The following is a 20,449-nucleotide window of genomic DNA, read 5'->3' as shown; positions in this document are numbered from 1 at the left end:
GTTCCTGCTTACACAGATAGAAATTGCAAAATTTCTTGCATTTAGGTTACAACTTTGCTTGTCATACAATTGCTTTTTTCAATTAAGTTCACACAAGAAACCGACACTGTGTAAAATTCAGTGCCCGAACACCGACTGAATGTCATGATGCCATCCGCCAAGGTTCAACTCCCTCGTTATGTCAGGAACATTACAAGCAGAATTCCTCTTGGGGGATCTCTTTTCTTCATCCAGGTCTGGACAGATTTTAAAAGCCCACATTAGGCAGTCTGGGGTGCGTCAGTGGGAGACCCACTCGTTGAGGTTACTGAATATAAAACACTTTAATGTAAGCAAGACCCACTGCTGACCTCCTCCTCAGTTGACACCTTTCCTTCTTCATCTACTCGTGATTCAGGGACCGACTCTGTAGCCATGCCTACAACGGTCCTTGGAGAAAACCCTCAAGCACGTCAGGGAGAAGAGGCAACCGCACAAGACTCAGTACCTGACCTGGAAACCTCTTTCACCCCATTCTCTCCTGTGGGTAACAGAAAGCCAGATGGGGCCCATCCAATAGGGTGCACGGGTGTGCAGAGGTCCCTCTGAAGCAGAGGATGACAGTCAGGACAAACATCAACAACAGCCAAACAGAAGGCCTTGGAAGACACTAAGCAGGAGAAGATGAAATAGATGATGCAGGAATGGAGACCATCCATCCATGGGAGAAGAGTCTCTTTATCAGGACGGGTGATTAGTAGAGAAGCCTGGGCACAAGGAAGCCCAGTTCCTGCCTTAGATCCCACCAGAGAATACATCAAAAACAGAATGAGGCATTTCTTTCCATGCTTTCATGTATATAAAAGCGGGAGGGAACCAAAATATCCCAATTTCATGCTCCAGAAGGAGCCTAGGCTCCCAGCCAGGACGGGACAGTCTAGACCAAGGATGGCAGGTCCATCCCACCATCCTCACGCCTGCCCCGGACACTGGGTCTGGGGTTCTGTTTCCTCTGGTCCGTGGACGGTTTTCCTTCACTGTCTACTCTTGAGAAAACTTCTTTCAAAGAAATGTTTTCAGAAAATTCGAAATATTTCATGGTTTTTCATATTACGCATTGTCTGAAAAGGAGGTGTAATGTGAACAGCAAAATTGATTCTTCACGAATATGTTTGTTTCTCCTAAAGAAAGAGTGTTTTCTTTTTTCTCTGCTACATTTGGTGGAAGGTTCGCAAATCCCAGGCACTGGGGCTTAGATAAAAGAGGAGATCGGCTCCCGCACTCACTGGGCGCTCACTTGGAGTTTCCAAAGCTGAGCGAGGTCAAGGAGGGAGTGTGATGGGGACAAGGCACACCCATCACCCTCTCAGGTTCCTTCATTCATCATTCTGAAAATGGTATCTTAAGGACAAATGCAAAAACCTAACAGCTTGACAAACATTTGGGCTTAAATACATGAACAAATCCATTAAAGAACACGCCTCGGGACCTAGACTGATCAGTCCTTCCCTCTGCTCCGTTCTGATACTGAACTACAGACAGCCATGGGTTGGGATACCTGGGGTTACACAGGCATCCCGGGACCAGGAATGTCCCACTCAGCCTCCAGGAACAGCATGAGACAGGACACATGACATATCCCAAACGGGGACCTGGAAAAAAATGCTGACGGACCGGAGAAGAGATGGACAGCCCTAGAACAGAGTCAGGGATATAGCTGCTCATCGGAGAAAGACAAAATAGGTAAAACAACTAGGAGGGTACTTCAAAAACTTCATGGAAAGATTCATATGATCCTTCAGTTCTCTTCTTCCACAGGCTCTTTGAAGTAACCTCATATTAATCCATAGACAAGCAACAGAGCACTTCTTTTCTGGGCAATTGTGAAAAGAGTGATACTCAAAACAAATATTGAAAACCCTGAAATAATAGGACAGGTTTCCATAACAATGTCCTATTACAGTGTTTCCTCATGTTTTCATGCTTGCCTCGTACGTAGAGGGGAAAACTAACTCGTGTAGAATATTTCCCAAAGACTCTACAGTACATGAAATCAAATTCTAAAATCATGTCATCTATCTGTGATTTTTTTGTAAACATATTTTTTGTGTTATTGGGTTTCAATGACAATAAATTTAATACTTAATAAGAACTTGTCAGACAGGACAAATTAAGTATTGTATAACGATTTAAAAAACCACAAAGGAAAGACGAGTACCAGGGGACTTGGGGAATATGGGTGAAGAGTGGGTGTGCAGGCTGTGGGTGCAGAAGTGCCACGCAGGTGGCCACGTGTTGCCGGTGCTCAGGAGAAGCAGAGTAAGTCACAGTAAGACCCTTTGGTGCACACGCAGGTGCTGAAGGGAAACCTTAGAACTCCTCCCTACTTTTATTTTTGTCTGAGGTGTTAGACAGTTCATAAGAACTTGCACTATGTAAACACGGACTGGCCCTGGGGCGCTCGCCGCCACCCGTCATGTTCACGGTCCGGGCAGGAGTCCGGTGAGCGCTCTTCCTCCCCACGCGCAGGGTCTGGCAGTGCACCTCGCTCACTCACATGCTGTCAGCACCCCGCGCTCTCCCGCAGTGTGTGCACCCAGTGAAGCGGACACGCAATGTGTCCAAGTGGCGTCTAGTGTTAACTAAACCGACAGTTACTACATGAGCAAGTGAGGAAAAGATTCCTGTCTAGAAAGAATGACCAAAGTGCACTCTCATTATGCAACCACCCCGTGAAGGAGAATCTGGCCAAGGTGATGCTGGCTCTGTTGGGAGGAACTCTTCTTCGAGGCACGTGTACTGGCTCTGGAACAATTAACCAATCAGACCTGATATTTACAAAGGAGTAAAAAGCAAACATGAAAATGATCGAGAAAGGCTATTTAAAATTGGAATGTATGTTTTCCTCCTCCTGCCCAGGGTCTCTTCCATCTCCTGCACCACACAGGGCTCCAGAGACTCTAGTGAGTCATCGAGTCCAGTGAGGAATTTCAGCCCTCGTGCGGGGGAAGTTGGAGATCTGCTGGATAATCTCATGGGGAACAGAGGTGGCTTGAGCCTTTTGGAATTTGCCACCATCCAGCTGCTCCAGGGGAACTGAATACATTCTCGTCCTTTGGATGGGAAAAAAGGAAGATTCTCCCACCTGGGTGCAGAACTGTGGAGGTCAGTCTCCTGCCTTGGCAGGTCATGGATCTGGGCCAGGTCACAGTGAACGGTGCAGAGAGAGCTGGAGCACATCATCTTCAGTGTCACCAGGTGATAGAATTTGGATGTGTTGTCCCCACCAAAACTCATGTGGAAATCTGGTCCTCAATGTGGCAGTGCTGGAAGCTGAGTCATGGGGGGCGGATCCCTCATGAATGGATTCATGTTCTCCCTGGGGGAAGTGGGGCCCTAGTGAAATCTTGCTCTATTAGTTCCCTGGAGAGCTGATTGTATAAAAGACCCTGGCATCTGCTCTCTGCCTCTCTTGCTTCCTCTCACCATGTGATCTGCTTGTACCCGCCAGTGCCTGCCATTTTCCACCATGAGTAGAGGCAGCCTGAGGCCCACACCAGAATCAGCTGTCCCAGAATCATAAGACAAACAAACCTCTGTTCTTTCCAAATTACCTAGTCTCAGACATTCTCTTAGAGCAACACAAAACGGGCTAATGCACCAGGGAGGAGGTAGCGCGGCCACTGGGGGGATGGAGGTGTCTGGCATTGACCCAGCTGCTCTAGCACCTTCTTGCATGTGAGAGTCTGAGACAGCGAGCCCAGGGTTTGCAGCTTTTGGACTTGTCCCAATTTTGTTTCCACTTTCTTTCACTTTGTCTTCCATTTACAAGCCTCAGATAATGTCATGACTTCAACACTGCGCTTGTGTTATTACACTGGAAGTTCAACACATTCACTGAAAATGAAAGAAATCTCAATCCAGTAGGAAATATTCATACAAATGAGACCCAATATTGTAGTAAATACCTGATACTATACTGGAGTTAGTGAAATAAGGGAAGTTTGTGACTCTGATGTAAAGAATGAAATAGTAAGAAATCTGGAAAAGAATGTGCATTATTTTTCTTGTGCATAGTTTTTCCTTTTCTGCAATATAATTTTTCTGGAGAGATTTCATTTAATTGATATACTGGCAAGTGATATCAATATGTTTAACATATTTATTTTAAATCGTACCATGGCTATTAACTTACTATTATAGTTTATCATAGTTTTCAATACTAGTTCTTTGTTCAGTAATCTACTCAATTTTTGTTAAGTTGCTAGGAATGAATAGACAACTAATTCAATCCTTAATGAAAGGACTTACTAATTACTACTGATAATATAATGATTACTGAAACTATTGGCTTTATGAACTAAGCTATTTAACTTACGTCATTGTCACACTGACTTACAACAGTTTTACTCCAGGTTTCTAACTCATTTCACTTTCTGGTACAACTAGATAGGACAGGAATTCTTTTATACAACTTCTTTGTAATTTATCCTGATTTTATGAACATCATGATTCATATGTATCCACAGATAAAGTAGTATGATATAAAAGCTGGCAAACTTACTTCATAAAATAAAAATGGGATACTGGATCAGAGAATTTCTTTCTGAATATTTATCATAAAGAAAAAAGTTGGTCAAACAAACTGAAAATAAAATATGGATCACGGAAATCCAGAGAGTAATAAATAGTTGTGTATAATTCACTAGTAAAAGGAGAATTAAAAATTATTACAGAAATCCGGAATACAAAACTTACAAAATCACCCATAATTCACAATAAAGGATCCTACACTGGAATTCCTTTCTATTTGGTGTTTGTGTGATATTAAACCACCCCCTTAATCTCTTTGAGCTTCAGTTTTCTCATCAATAAAATGGATTCCAAATATTTATATAGTTGTTATGAATATTAAATGTACTTAGCATAGTATCTTCTATAGAGTAAGGATTGAAAATATAGTAGGTGTTTTCCTAATTTTTTTCAGACAAGTACAGCTGTATATGAGAATATTATTTGTCTTTCTATAAAATCCTTAGGCACTGTGTCCTACCTTTCAGTAAGCGACCTCCACAGGAGGCAGACTAAAACCCCAGAATTCTGTTATGAATTCTAGACAGGCTGAAAAATTGTCACTCCTCATTTCAAAGAAGTGTCCTATATATACTCAGTCAGGCAATGGCGGCTTGTATAATACCTGAGAGAGGGAAAGAACTTTCTAGAGAGAAGTGAACAGGTGTGATGTTTATCTCCTGACCCTGGCACTAGGCGCATCCCCTCCCTCGCTCTCGGCATTCCAGGATATATTCCCACATCTCTGTCTTCACTTCTTTTCCAAAGTAGAAATCCCCATGGGCCCCTTGACCCTCAGTAACTTCGCCTTACTGCTGCTTCACACGGAGCCGCTTTCTCTTCTGTTGTGGTTTCAGCTTAGTGGTTTACCTAAAGAGCAAAACGGCACAAGTAGAATGTGGAAGTGAAATAAAATGTCTAGGTTTTGCAGAAACATCCGCAAGAGAGGCTTTCCTTAATTTCCGTCGACGATGATGTAACAAATGATGCAGCTGCAGCTAAAAGGAAAGAGAAAGCAGGATCGAGCTTGTGTGCAGGCCACTGACAACCCGCTCAGGGGAAGGCCGCCCCCCGTGACCTCGTCTGGCAAAGGCCGCAACCACGACTGGAGGGCAGGTTTCTGGTCTATGGAGAAATCCTACCACTTCCTGATTTCTCTTTTTGGTGCAAAAAGGCTATTTCTTGGCAAGAGTAAATTCCAATTCTGTCATGAGCTTGTTTCCTTACCTTTTGTCTACTACAAAAAGAACAAGTCTCTGGCTTCAGGCAGGGCATGGACTCCTTGGGATTGAGCAGTTATAGGGACAGAGATGTATGTCCTGCATATAGCCTAGTCCATACCAGGGACTCCCTAGTAGCACCCGCTCCACGTACCATGGGAATCCAGGGGGCAAGTAGAGCTGCCAATCTGGGCATGGAACTCAATGTTAATCAGAAAAAGCTCATGTTTAATAGTGCATTACGGTTTCATTCCTAATACAAGACTTCAAATATTAGCAAATGAAAGAATATTCTCACAGTCACTGTGAATAACAATCTTGACACGTCTTCTTAGATAGCAAGAGAGACAATTCCCATAAAAGTTATGGAATGTGAAATAACAATATTATTGTTACCTGGGAGCTAGTGAGGTTTATTTATTCAGATCTCTCAATTTTGGTTAATAATTTGAAGGGCATTTCTGTAATTGGCACCATTTTTTCATCAAGGCATTTCACCAGGACTGTATGTGAACTGCTGAGGTGGGGGCAGGTCTCCTGCATCTTTTCCTCGGTCTACACTCTCAACACTTGCACTTGCTGCTCTCACACTTGGTGTTGGGGACCAGGGCATCAGTGAAACTTGAGTGTAGCTCATTCTCTGCAGTCTTCACCTCTCCTCCAGAGGGGAGGATGAACCAATTTAGGAGATGGGCAAGGCTTGGCTTCCCAGCCTGTATCTGTTGCAACTATCAAGGGGGACAGAACAAGCAGGACATGTGTGTATAGGGAGAGAGAGATGGGGGTAGGGGAGATTGCGGGGATTCATCCTAATGAATTGGCTCACTTAATTGTAGAATCTTGGCAAATCCAAAATAGGGAAAAGTGCAGTTCAGGTCCAAAGGTGATCTGCTGGCAGAATTACCTCTTCTTCTAGGGAGGTCAATCTTTTCCTTTAAGGCCTTCAACTGATTGGTGAATCACACATGTTATGGAGAGTACAGTTTTTTCTCAATGTCTACTGATTCAATGTTAATCTTATAGAAAATATACCTTACAAAACCATGTAATGTTTGATCAAATATCTGGGTACCATAGCCTAGCGAACTTGACGCATAAATTAACCATGATAATGCCCCTCTCTAATTGATGTCCTAAACACTTTTTAGTTATTATTTCTCTTCCATTCTTTGATGTCTATATATGATTTATATATTTTATGTAATTTTCCTACATTTTTTGTTTCTGGCACCCTAAAATCAGACTTTATTCCACCACCTTGCCAGGAAAGTCTCTATAGCCATGCTCTGTTTCATGTGAAGATGTTAGAATTTGTGTGTATTAAACAACAACCACCATTACTTTTGTAGTTTGGCTCTTTCTCATGAGCGTACAATGTTACTTCAGGATTCGTCTTCCTTTGTAAAAATCTAATCCTCCCATCAATTCTCCATTCCATCAAGATTTTATTATCTGTGGTGTGAGGTGAGATTTTTGCATTGATTTGTGTCTTTATTATGAGCTAATCATCCTAGAACAATTCATTGAAAACATTTTTCTACCATATTAACATCAAATATATCTTTTATCCAAAATCTAGTTATGAGAGATAATGTAATTTCAAGAACTATATGCTTTAAAAATCTGTTTACCTGATTTCTCACTGTCACACTGTTTTTAGTATTATTATCATAATCTCAGTTCATTTTCTAGTGGAGATAGACATGCCAAGAATTCTTCTGTTCTTTTACATTATTATGGAAAAATTCTTATTTAAATTTATATTTCATCTGGAATGTAGAGCATCCACTTCATGATAATCATAGGCTCTTGGCTACGCACAAATAACCAAACTCCAATTAATATAATAGTCTGAGACAATTCTTCCATAAGAGGGAAGAGGAAAACTTAATCCATAAATTTCTTTCCCAAATATCTAAAATAAAGAACAGGTGAAAACCAGCAAAAACACTGATAAATGGAAGTCCAGGGAGCAAAATGTCTCTTCAACTTTGGAATAGAAGCACGTTTTAAAACAGCAGAGTTCTAAAATGTGAAACTTTTTTAATTGCCTGTAATATGCAATATAGGACTTTGCACTGGATCTTCCTTCTGCCAGCAACTATACATGATCCTGGGAAGTTCACTTAACTTCTTTGAGCCTTATATTTTCTTAAATGAAAATAGGGTGCAAATATTTCCAGAGTTGTTTTGAGTGTTAAATAAACCAAAGCATTTTAAAATACTTAATGAGTACTCAAATTTCCCACACCATGAATGCTTAAAATATGGTTATTTTCTTATTTTGTATATATATATATATATATACACACACGTGTGTGTATATTAGGATAGTGAATTCTCTCACCCCTCTCTCAGTAACTACTTGAAAAAATGTGACAGTCTAAAATACAGAATTCTGTGAGTCCTTTGGGGGAAGACTTAAAAACAGTCACCCTCTACATGACTGACATTATACTCAGTTAGGAAATGACAATATGCTAAAATATCTTCAAGACAAGTTATTCTCTTAAACTGAAGTGAAATATCTACATCTGCATATTCATATATAGTATTAATTTGCTGGTTCTGATACCTGGCACATGTCCCCACTTCCCTCCTGTTTTTCAGTATCCCATTCTTCAGTCCCACACGCAATAGTTTCCTTCTTCTTTCTCTAGAAATTTCCAGTGTGCTCACCTTGTTCACTCCTCCTCAAGCTGCACCGTCTATTCATACAGCTGTTTTATTTACCCTTCTGGGTTTTGGGCATCGGTTTCCCCTTAAGATTACAAACCTACAAATTAAAAGCAACAGTTGAGTGAAAGTTATAGGTTTTTTAGAAACTCTTTTATAAAAGCCTTTTCTTCTTTTCCTATGATGAATATTTTAGATGTGGAAATGCCCCTGTAGTAGAATCAATTATATCCCCCCAAAACTCCCTGAAGCTTGAATTGTGTCCCCCAAGTTTTATGTATTAGAAACTTAGTCCCCACTGTGACTGTTAACAGAGTGGGAAATCCTATTGTGATAACTGAAAGGTGGAGCCTTGAAGAGGTGATTGGATTGTAAGACCATGCAATAGTAAATGGATTAAAAATGGTGGTCAAGGCTTGGTTCTGGGGGCTTTAAAAGAAGAGGAGTCTGTCTCTCTCTGGTCTGTTCTCTCTCTGGTCTGTTCGCTCTCTGCTCTCTCTGCTTTCACTCTCTTGCAATGTGAGATCCCTGGGTCAGTGTCACCACCACCAGATGGACTTTGAACTTCTCAGCCTCAGAAACTGTAAGCAATAAATTTCACTTTCTTGATAAATTGCCCAGTTCCAGGTACTTCTTTATAAGCAACATAAACAGACTAACACAGCCCCTGTTACAATGATGTAACTGACGGTAGCTATACAAAAAGGAAAGAGAAAGCAAGACCCATTTTACTCTAGGTGCTAGTAAAGTATTTACAGAGGAATATAGTCTACTACTGGCCAAGATGGACCAAGGCAGACACCAAGTCTGTGGAGAGCAGCCTTCTTTCTGTTTGTGCAGAAGTCTGTCTCCTCCCACCAGCTTTTTCTTCAGAGCTGAAAAGAGATTCTTTCCTGGAGAAAACTGACCCCAGTACTTGAATAAACCTGTATCTGTAGATTTTGTATTTTAGAGGGAAATAAGACTCCCCACTTCAGGCAGGGCATGTCCTCTTTGGGCAGTAGGCACCTATGCGGAGAGAGAAAGGGTCAGAATGTGTCCCTTGCCATGCAGAGCCTCCTGACTGGTCACCCCCTCTACTTACTGTAGGACACATGGAGGAGAGACAGCCTGCCTACCTGGGTGTGGACTGCAAGGAAAATCAGGAAAAATCTCCTGTTTAATGGCACATCAACCCTTTCTTAAGAGTATGCTGTCAGTTTTACAAATTCACTCATACTATCAGATCATGTTCCTTAACTTTATAATCAGGAGGAAATTCTCACTATCACTTTGAATAATGAAGGAGCTGGCATCAGTTCCACCTTGACTTAGTAGCAGGGAGAGCAAAGACAGAAGAAAAGGAATTTCAGAGAATACAATCATGACTACCAGCTGACACCTGTGGACTGTCTGTCAGGGTAGAATTGAGAGTAATTAACATAATGTGAGCAACATTGTAACTGAAGAAGTTAATTAGGAAGTGTGTGAATTGCTCAGGTAGCAGGGAGAGGTTTCAGCTGGGATCTCTCAAATCTCTGCCTCAGGTTAGAGACCTACCCTTTAGATGTCTCCTCTGCTAATGATGGGATCCAGGGGTCTTATATGTTAAACAATTTTCATCCCTTCCTTTCCTTTCCTTCTCCAACACTTGTCGGGGAACCAGTTTAGGAGCAGAGCTACCCGGACATTTTAAAAAAATAAATTTGGCTGTCTTTGTGACTCCTTAATATCTCTCAAATATGATCCCTTCCATTCTTTGGTTGCTGCTTTTTTTTTCTTTCTTTCTTTCTTTCTTTCTTTCTTTTTACAATGTATCTTTTTATCTTATTTTCGGGATGCAAAACTTCTATGCAAACGCTCCATACTGTCACTTTGCCCTGGAAATCTCTGTAGCCATACCTTGTTTCATATCCCGTAGTTACTGATTTGTTTGACACAAAAGTACTGAAGAACTGAGGGGCAGGGCTGGAGGGACCAGGACAGGGGGTGGGAAGCGAGGCATGAGCGCTGAGCGGCCCGCCCCACCCATGTCCCTAGGCGGAGCCAGACTCTACTCCCCACCCCGCCCCCAAGGCGCATCAAGTGCCCTTGAGAAGGGGTCGCAGATGCAGATACGCAGGGAGCAGCAGTGCCCCAGTGCTGATGGAGAGTTGTTGAGGAATCACCGCGCAGGGCCAGCTGAAGATAGCCAAGATATTTAAGCTTCAGGAGCAGGATTGTAAATGCGGCTACGTCTGGACCCCTCCTGCCTGCTGATTGCTGATACCCACCCATGTCCAGCCTGGCACAGAAACATAGTAAACAGAGGGAGCCCTGCCCACATCTCTACATCTAATGAGTTGGCAAAGAATCCAGGAGCTCATCTATGCCTCTGTTTAGGCACTTCCATGTTCTGATTCCACAGGAGAAGACTGCACCAGACATGACTCTCATTTCCTCAAAAAAAACAAAGCACAGATCATGACACATGAAGAAGTTGAAAGAGCCAGTAGCATCTGCAGATGTGGAAGCAGAACAATGCCTCAACTGGAACAGTGGCGAGTCCTCAGGAGATGGAACAACAGGACAGGACAGCACTGAGTCAACTATTCGTATAACTCTGATCAGAGGGAGAGAGAATTGAAGTGGAAGCTGACGGTGCAGAGTTCTCCCACCAGGACCAGGCCGACCACAGTGTTCCCAGCATGGATATAGGAAGGGTTCAGGGTTATTCCGGTACATGCTGCATCTTGTGTTTTCTCCCTAGGAACCAACAAGTCATCACAGGGCAGGGAAAATTATTCATGGGGCCAGTGCAACCCAGGAATCTCTAAAATTCTTCTTATGTTGTAGCCTCCTTTAATAACAAGTATGAAAACAAGACTTGAACAAAAGTGTCCCAGGCAGGTATTAAATACATTCAGCAAAAGTGAGGCAGACCTTCCTGGCAGTACAGATACTAGTAATGTGCATACTGGAAGATCACAATTTCTAATGGCAGCTAACACTTTCACGACAATGCATTTATTTAATTTTGTTAATTGAAAAGAAGACACTGGTAAATCAGTTATTTTTCTTTTCTTTCCAATTGGTTTATTCTGCACTGAGTAGGCATATTTAGAATTAGAAACACTCCCTAAGGATTATGGGCCAAAAACCCAACATCAGATGTATATACATGACAAATTTGAATTATGTTATAATGGGGGTACCTAAATGGCTGTCACATAGCAGCCCATGATAATTAATCAAGAAGCTGGTAATGATGGAAGCTTTAAAAAAAATCCAAGGGACATACGAACAAAGAAACTCATTTCTTGTCTGGTAAAAAGAAACTCCAGCGATGGGGTTATCACGAGCTCCAATTGCTGTGGTCCCACGGGATGCAAGCTAACATCCTGCACTGATGGCTCTAGAGCACCCTCTCAACTCCCCAACAGCCATGGAGGCTGCTGGACAGCAAGTAGCGCAGGAGCATAAGGGCCTTTGCCACACTTGGACAGTTAGTGGGCAACCTAGGGCCAGAGGAAAAGGTTCCGTATTACTCCCTGTCTGTGTGGGCCGCAAGTGTTTGTGCACACAGGTAAGCAATCCAATATCTCAACAACGACAGGGTTTTTATTTCAGACTTTGGTAAATGTTTGCAACAACAAAATGACATCGTCTAAAGTTAAAAAACATAGACAATATAGAGGGGAAGATGTAGGAAATCTCATCTGTTTTGATGCCAACCATAGATAGTCAAAGACAATCACACTAAGCAATGTGGCTGCTTTTAGAATCAAAGTCAGACTCTCTTCAGTAATTATCTCTTTAAAAGCATTCACTATTTCCTTACAGAAAGTGTATACTATTCTTCCATCCTGGCCATGTGAAAGATCTTTTTGGCACTGATAACTCAACCATCAGATGGAAAGATAAAGAGAAAAGAATCTTCACTGGATTCTGTCACCAGACAACACAAAGTCCAGTCTGGGCTGGAGGTGAGAACTGATTTGTCATTCTTGGGAATTATGAGAACAGCAGGGGCCTGAAGAGAGTCTGCCTTGGAATAAATGAGGACCCGAAGGAGGTAAGTTGGGACCCACACAGCTGGGTTGTCTTCAGTATGGAAATTATTAGAAGTTTTTGTTTACTCAAAAACTGAAGTCAATAGTAAATATTTTTCCATGGGTCTGCAGTTGATGGGTGAATAGTGTTGTTTTAATACATTTCGTTGAAGAAATCACTCATTCAATTTTTGACATGTTTTTCAATTAGCAGGAAAATCTACTCCCTTTTAGCTATTTAAAGGGCATTTTGTCTACTTTTACTTAGAACTAAAATCTCAGTTCAGTACACTCATACCTCACCCCCTGTTGCTGTACAAAACAATAGACAACAACACTTTGGCATCTGAAATGGAACTCAGAATCCTTTGTCTTCTCACCTCCCTGCTCTACTGACTTCCTGACTTTCCTTGGTTCATAAATCCCATGTCCATGTCTATCCTTCACTTCTCTTATGCAACCTTCCAGATAAGCCATTAACTCAACTCTCCATCGGGCTTTGACCCTGGGTCTTTGCTCTATCCTTCCACATTTGTAGTTTTCTCCAGACTATTGTATAAATGAGTATAATGCAAATAAGGTTATTGAGAGGAAAGAGTTAATATCTCCAAAGATCTTAAAGACAGTGATTGGCCTATTGTTTAACATGCAATAAATTCTGATGTAATCATTTTTAATATCATCATCATTATTATTAACCAGATTAAGAGCAGATTTCTTTATAATCATCTAATTCCCTTTATTTTCATTCTAGGGTTCTCAAAACAGTCTTTTCCTTTCCTGAGTAGATTTACTAATTAGGTAGTGTGCTCAGACTAGCCTAATATCCCTCATCGTGCAGGAGAGGGTAGTATTCTAGCAGCAGGATTCTGGTTCCCAGAATTGAATTGGTTGCTGTGGCTCCTCACTTCTCTCTTCAGAGCTGATGACATCTTGATTAAATGAAAGAAAAGTCAGGTGGCAGGTCCTGCAAAGCTGAGGGAGTCCATGGGCCCAAGACCTGCTCTTCTTTGAGGTTCTGGCAGAAGCAGCCATTTTCGTGCCTCTGTGAACGTCACCATTGACCTTCAGTCTCCCTCTGCCATGGCTCCTAGTCCCCACTGTTGTTTCATTGAAGTTTGCTAACTTACACTTTGCCATTTTGTCAGCAGAAAGTCACTTTTCTCCTTTCACTTTCATGACATCAGACTTAGTTTTGTTTTCTTTTTGCCCACAAGCAACTGTCGAGTTTTGCTTTCTAGGAAAGTTGAAATAAGAAACAAAATATCTGAAGTCATGGAAATTATTGAGAAGAAGAGTGCAGTCCCCTTGCCTTTCTTTTACTTCTCTTTATTTGTCTTATTTCATCATGAATTACAATATAATGTAAGAACAGTAAGACAAACCTTGCCCTACAAACCGCTCCATGAAAAGAAGTTTTGAAAATTTTAAATGAAAAATTAGAAGCAATTAAAGAAGGCTATTTTTCCATACTATGATAGCCCAGGACTTATTGACCTGCCTTGTCGGACTGAGACACAGTCAGAGGAACAAAGAGCCTGAATGGAGTCACACTGACTGAAAGACCAAGTGAAGGACACCAGTTTCTGTAATATAAGGTCCTAATAAAAGACTGTGTTATCACTGAATTTCCTGTGCCCACATCAAAACTTTGAGGGTAACAAGTGTTTAATAGCTTAAGTAAAAGAGTAGATCAATGGCAAATGTACCTGGCAAAATAAATATTATTTTACTAGGTAAAAATTCTTGTAATCAGATAAACCCTCCACCTACATAAACAAAACAACCTTTTCCTATCAGCATCTGAGGGCTGTTGGCACTATTGACTCCTGGGTACATGGGTCAGGAGAGGAGGAAGCCACCGCTGAGATCTTGGGTCATTGACACAAACACTCTAGGGGTGAGGGCAAGGATCCTGGAGGATTTATTACCTTGACAGCAAAGAAACAAACCCCTCCTCAGTAAAGGAGATCTAAAGTCATCAAATGTGTTGAGCCTGCCCTCAGGGAGTGAGTCTGGAAGAGTTTGGGTTGAAGACACTTTGCCACTCTAGAGGAGAAGGCATCCCTAGATGGGCGAACTCCTTTGTGAGTGAGGTTGTGTTGGGGAAATGACATAATCTTGAAATTAGAATTCCCACACCCATAATCACCAAAAAAGAGCCAGGATTCCAGCTAGGGGTATTGGCACAGCCTAAGGAGCAATCTGGACCTCCCATAAAAAAAAAAGTGGAAGGCAACCGTGCTGCCTATGCTAATCCTGATGCATAACCACATGGACCCGCCAATATGTATTTTGATAAGAATAGCAGCAAATAGAGAAACTCATTCACTAATAATCATCAGACTCTTCCATGAATAAAACAGCTAACAAAACCCTGTTCTTTGTTTTTAAACGATTATTTGCCACACATGGTCTGGAAATTTCTAAACAAATACAGAAACTTATAGGGCTGAGAGGGTGTGAATCCCGTGTAAAGTATGGAAGGTACATAAGTCATCCATGATCAGCACTAAAAATTTGTTCCCCTAACAGAGAAGAGTGATATTTATAAATGAAAACAAAAAATATGTATGTGTATGTATGTGTGTATGTGATAATTTACCTACATAAACCATGGTATTTAGGACAACGATGTTTCTCAATTAATCGATAAGTAACTATTTGAATTGGCACGTCAGAAAGTTGACTGACAACATTCTACTGCTAAAAGAGTTTGGGTTAATGACATGTTCTTAGGTGATAGAGAGAATACACAAGTGAAAACAAAAAAGGGAAGTAAAAGTGGAGAGAAATGTTCAGAAAATGAAAACTCTTGTGTTCCCTATTTAAAAGCCATGCATAGAGAGAATGTCTTCAGAGGACTTACAGTCCACGGTCCCCCCAGCCCCAGCTCAGCCAGGCCAGCAGCATCCTCAGCCTCCCATGGCCCTCCTGCTCCCTCTACTGACGACCCTGCTGGTGGGCAGCTATGGCCCTGCTGGATCTCTGGGCTGTGACCTGCCTCAGAATTCTGTCCTGCTTAGCAGGAAGACCTTTGTGCTTCTGGCCCAAATGAGGAGAATCTCCCCTTTCTTGTGTCTGAAGGACAGAAGTGACTTCAGATTCCCTGAGGAGGTGGTAGAAGGCAGCCAGTTCCAGAAGGCCCAGGCCATGTCTGTGCTCCACGAGATGCTGCAGCAGATCTTCAGCCTCTTCCACACAGAGCGCTCCTCTGCTGCCTGGAACCCGACCCTCCTGGACGAGCTCCGTGCTGGACTTCATGGGCAGCTGGAAGACCTGGAGACCTGCCCAGTGCAAGCGATGGGAGAAGAAGAATCTGCTCGTGTAACTGAGGGTCCAATACTGGCCTTGAAGAGGTACTTCCAGAGAATCCGTGTCTACCTAGAAGAGAAGAAATACAGTGACTGTGCCTGGGAGGTTGTCAGAGTGGAAATCACGAGATCCTTCTCTTCATCAACAAACTTGCAAGAAAGGTTAAGAAGAAACGCTGGAGACCTGCAGTCATCTTGAGAGGATTCTCACTGTCTGATCTGCCATTATCACACTTGCACGTGTGTTTTTGCTCATTTCAAAAGGCTATATCCTCTTTAGTGACTAAATTATTGAATTAATTCAGAAAATATCTTGTTAATAGTATTAGACAAGTGTATGTTAAAAATATTCATCTCTAGGCTTCATTTCCTAAAAAATTACTGTCCTGATGTTATTTATTTATCTATTTATTTATTTATCTTTATTCTTTTATATCTTTGGTATTTATAATATTTGACATTTTACATATAGTAACATGTTCAGCTCTATATTGTATTAAAATTTATGACATGTTCACTTTCCATGTTATTAAATTTGCTGATCGCTTTATTAAATTTTTATCAGAGAAACTTCTTGAATTTGTTTATTCTGAAGACATAATCCACACCCTCATTTTGTAAAGGGAATTGAAGAAAGGTTAAAAAATGTATTTACTCTTTCATTCTGTTCACATTGTATGTGTAAATTGAGTACGTGGCAGATTGTGGAATTTCCTCCAAGAAATACCATTGAATAAAGCAGAGAGTTCCTGCTGTGTTGAAACTCTCAGTCTCAGATGGAAGGAGACATAAAAACAATACTAATTCCTATTTTATTTCAATTATATTTAATGCTACAAAGAGAAGTAATGGAAAATGATGTTGTCACTCCAGAAGCTTTAGGAAAACAGATATTACTTGTCCTTCCTACGTTGTCCTTCCTCTGTTGCCTGGGAGACAGGTAATTCCAGAAGTCTTATTGGCAGTTTGGAATTTGGGTCTAGAATAAAAAACAAATGTCATGGGTAAAGGTGTTAATTTGGGACTCTTTACTGTATGTTTGATAATGAGGGCATGGGAATAGATGTGGTCACTGATAAATAGATGGGACAATGAGACTAAGACCTAAACTTCCTGCAGATCCTCAAAGGTAGGTCATAGGAGAATCTTCCAAGGGCACTGAGGTGGAGCAGCCAGTGCAGTTAGAAGGAGAAATAGGGAAAAAATGGGGGTGAGCCAAAGAGGGGAAGACAGTGGTGCTTTCAGGGAAGATGAGGACTGAACTGTCCCAGTGGACCTGACCACAGGCACCATTGGTGACCGAGGGGGATCTGGTTTAGTAAAATTAATGGGACAGAAACCAAATGTGAGTAGGTTAAAGAAGAAACCCAATAAGGGAAATTGGGTGCACCCTGCGACTATAAAATCATTTTGGTTAGCTTCTATGTGAGGTGTTGTTGGAAAATAAGGTGATACCTAGAGTAGAACTTCGGTTATCATCTCCATGCATATTTTTTAAATGCTTTCTGAAAATCATTTCAAGAAATGAGTGAATTGGAACAAAACTTTTGAACATATTTTTATTGATATGTAGTAAACAAGTAAAAAATATATGTAGTTAAGGTCTGGAACATGGTCTTTTGGTATAAGTATATCCTGTGTAATGATTCCCACAATTAGGCTGATTAACATAGTCATGACCTGACATGGCTATCTTTTCGTGTATGTGTTTGGGGGGAGTGGAACATTTAAGATCTGCCCCTTAGCAAATTTCAGGTGTACAATGCATTATTATTAACTATATTTACCATGCTATACTGAAAACTTTTAATATTTGATTCATATGATTTAAACTATTACTTATTTACATATTTGATTCAAAACATTGCTTATTTATTTAGCTAAGTAGAAATTTATTATTGTTCTAATTAATATTACTTTGTAGTAAATTTAAATAGTAACACATTTGCTTGCTAGTTTCAGTTCATTTTTCAATCTAATTTTACAATCAAGTTTTATTTTATTTTATCTGTTATTTCTCTTTTTTTTAATATTTTATTTTATTTTATTTTGTCAATATACAATGTTGTTGATTATTGTGGCCGATTACCAAAACCTCCCTCCCACCTCCCTCTCCCCACTCCGTCCCAACAATGTCCTTTGTGTTCGCTTGTCTATCGATTTCAAGGAATTGTAATTTTTGTGTCTTCTTCCCCCCCTTCCCAGTTTCTTTGTTTATTTATTTATTTATTTTTCACTCCCACAAATAAGTAAGGACATGTGGTATTTCTCTTTCTGTGCCTGACTTGTTTCACTTAATATAATTCTCTCTAGGTCCACCCATGTTGTTGCAAATGGCAGTATTTCATTCTTTTTTATAGCTGAGTAGTATTCCACTGTGTAGATATACCACATTTTCCGTATCCACTCATCTGATGATGGACATTTGGGCTGGTTCCAACTCTCAGCTATTGTAAAGAGTACTGCAAAGAACATTGGGAAACAGATATACCTTCAACTTGATGATGGCCATTCCTCTGGGTATATTCCCAGCAGTGGAATAGCTGAGTCATATGGTAGATCTACCAGCAATTATTTGAGGAACCTCCATACCATTTTCCATAGAGGCTGCACCATTTTGCAGTCCCACCAACAATGTATGAGAATTCCTTTTCCTCCGCAACCTTGCCAGAATTTATCGTTCAGAGTCTTTTGGATATTAGCCATCCTAACTGTGGTGAGATCGTATCTCAGTGTGGTTTTGATTTACATTTCCCAAATGCTGAGTGATGTTGAGCATTTTTTCATATGTCTGTTGGCCATTCGTATATCTTCCTTAGAGAAATGCCTATTTAGCTCTTTTGCCCATTTGTTAATTGGGTTGCTTGTTTTTTCTTGTAATGCTGTTTTAGTTCCTTGTATATTCTGGATATTAATCCTTTGTCTGATGGATATTTTGCAAATATTTTCTTCCACTCTATTGGTTGTCTTTTAACTCTGTTAATTATTTCTTTTGCTGTGCAGAAGCTTTTTAGTTTGATATAATCCCATTCGTTTATTTTTCCTTTGGTTGCCCATGCTTTGGGGTCATATTCATGAAATCTGTGTCCAGTCCTACTTCCCGAAGTGTTTCTCCTATGTTTTCTTTGAGTAGTTTTATTTTTTCACGGTGTATATTTAATTCTTTAATCCATTTTCAGTTGATTTTAGTATGTGGTGAGAGGTATGGGTCTAGTTTCATTCTTCTGCATATTGATATCCAGTTCTCCCAGCACCATTTGCTGAAGAGGCAGTCTCTTCCCCAGTGTATAGGCTTGGTGCCTTTGTCAAAGATCAGATGGCTGTAGGTGTGTGGGTTGATTTCTGGATTCTCTATTCTATTCCATTGATCAGTGTGTCTGTTTTTATGCCAGTACCATACTGTTTTGGTTACTATAGCTTTGTAGTATAGTTTAAAATCAGGTAGTGATATGCCTCCAGCTTTATTTTTTTTGCTCAGAATTGCTTTCCCTATGTGTGGTCTTTTGTTATTCCATAGAAATGTCTGGATAGTTTTTTTCCATTTCTGAGAAAAATATTATTGTAATTTTGATGGGGATAGCATTGAATTTGTAGATCACTTTTGGTAGTATGGACATTTTCACAATGTTGATTCTTTCAATCCAAGAGGAAGAGATATCTTTCCACCTTCTTGTATCCACTATAATTTCTCTCAGCAGTGGTTTGTAGTTCTCATAACAGAGATTTTTCACATCCTTGGTTAACTCTATTCTTAACTTTTTTTTTTTTTTTTGGTGGCTATTGTAAATGGGCAAGCTTTCTTGATTTCTCTTTCTGCCTGTTCATTATTGGAGAATAGGAATGCTACGGATTTTTGTGTGTTGATTTTGTATCCTGCTCCTTTGCTGAAATCATTTATCCACTCCAAGAGTTTTTTTGTAGAGGGTTTAGGCTGTTCGATATATTCCATTGTGTAGATGTACCACATTTTCCGTATCCACTCATCTGATGATGGACATTTGGGCTGGTTCCAACTCTTGGCTATTGTAAAGAGTGCTGCGATGAACATTGGGGAACAGGTATACCTTCGACTTGATGATTTCCATTCCTCTGGGTATATTCCCAACAGTGGGATAGCTGGGTCATATGGTAGATCTATCTGCAATTGTTTGAGGAACCTCCATACCATTTTCCATAGAGGCTGCACCATTTTGCAGTCCCACCAACAATGGATGAGAGTTCCTTTTTCTCCACAACCTCGCCAGCATTTATCGTTCAGGGTCTTTTGGATTTTAGCCATCCTAACTGCGGTGATATGGTATCTCAATGTGGTTTTGATTTGCATTTCCCAGATGCTGAGTGATGTTGAGCATTTTTTCATATGTCTGTTGGCCATTTGTATATCTTCTTAGAGAGATGCCTACTTAGCTCTTTTGCCCATTTTTTAATTGTGTTGCTTGTTTTCTTCTTGTAAAGTTGTTTGAGTTCCTTGTATATTCTGGATATTAATACTTTGTCAGATGTATATTTTGCAAATATTTTCTCCCACTCTGTTGGTTGTCTTTTAACTCTGTTAATTGTTTCTTTTGCTGTGCAGAAGCTTTTTGGTTTGATATAATCCCATTTGTTTATTTTTCCTTTGGTTGCCCGTGCTTTTGGGGTCGTATTCATGAAGTCTGTGCCCAGTCCTATTTCCTGA

General features: G+C 40.6%; 1 protein-coding gene across 1 annotated transcript; it reads left to right on the top strand.

The window, feature by feature from the left end:
• Positions 1–15,382: 15,382 nt before the first annotated feature.
• Positions 15,383–15,970, top strand: LOC134364998 (interferon omega-1-like). Its single transcript, XM_063081223.1, has one exon. The coding sequence runs from the start codon at positions 15,383–15,385 to the stop codon at positions 15,968–15,970; it is 588 nt and encodes a 195-aa protein (XP_062937293.1).
• The last annotated feature ends 4,479 nt before the right edge of the window (positions 15,971–20,449 follow it).

The sequence above is a fragment of the Cynocephalus volans genome, chromosome 16 (assembly GCF_027409185.1).
Source record: "Cynocephalus volans isolate mCynVol1 chromosome 16, mCynVol1.pri, whole genome shotgun sequence".
In the NCBI taxonomy this organism is placed as follows: domain Eukaryota; kingdom Metazoa; phylum Chordata; class Mammalia; order Dermoptera; family Cynocephalidae; genus Cynocephalus; species Cynocephalus volans.
The sequence above is the reverse complement of the archived record's forward strand: the minus strand, read 5'-3'. Positions and strand labels throughout refer to the sequence as shown.

What these genes read in the sequence shown, in the direction of transcription:
- LOC134364998 (XM_063081223.1), top strand. Translation starts at nt 15,383, where the DNA reads ATGGCCCTCCTGCTCCCTCTACTGACGACCCTGCTGGTGGGCAGCTAT.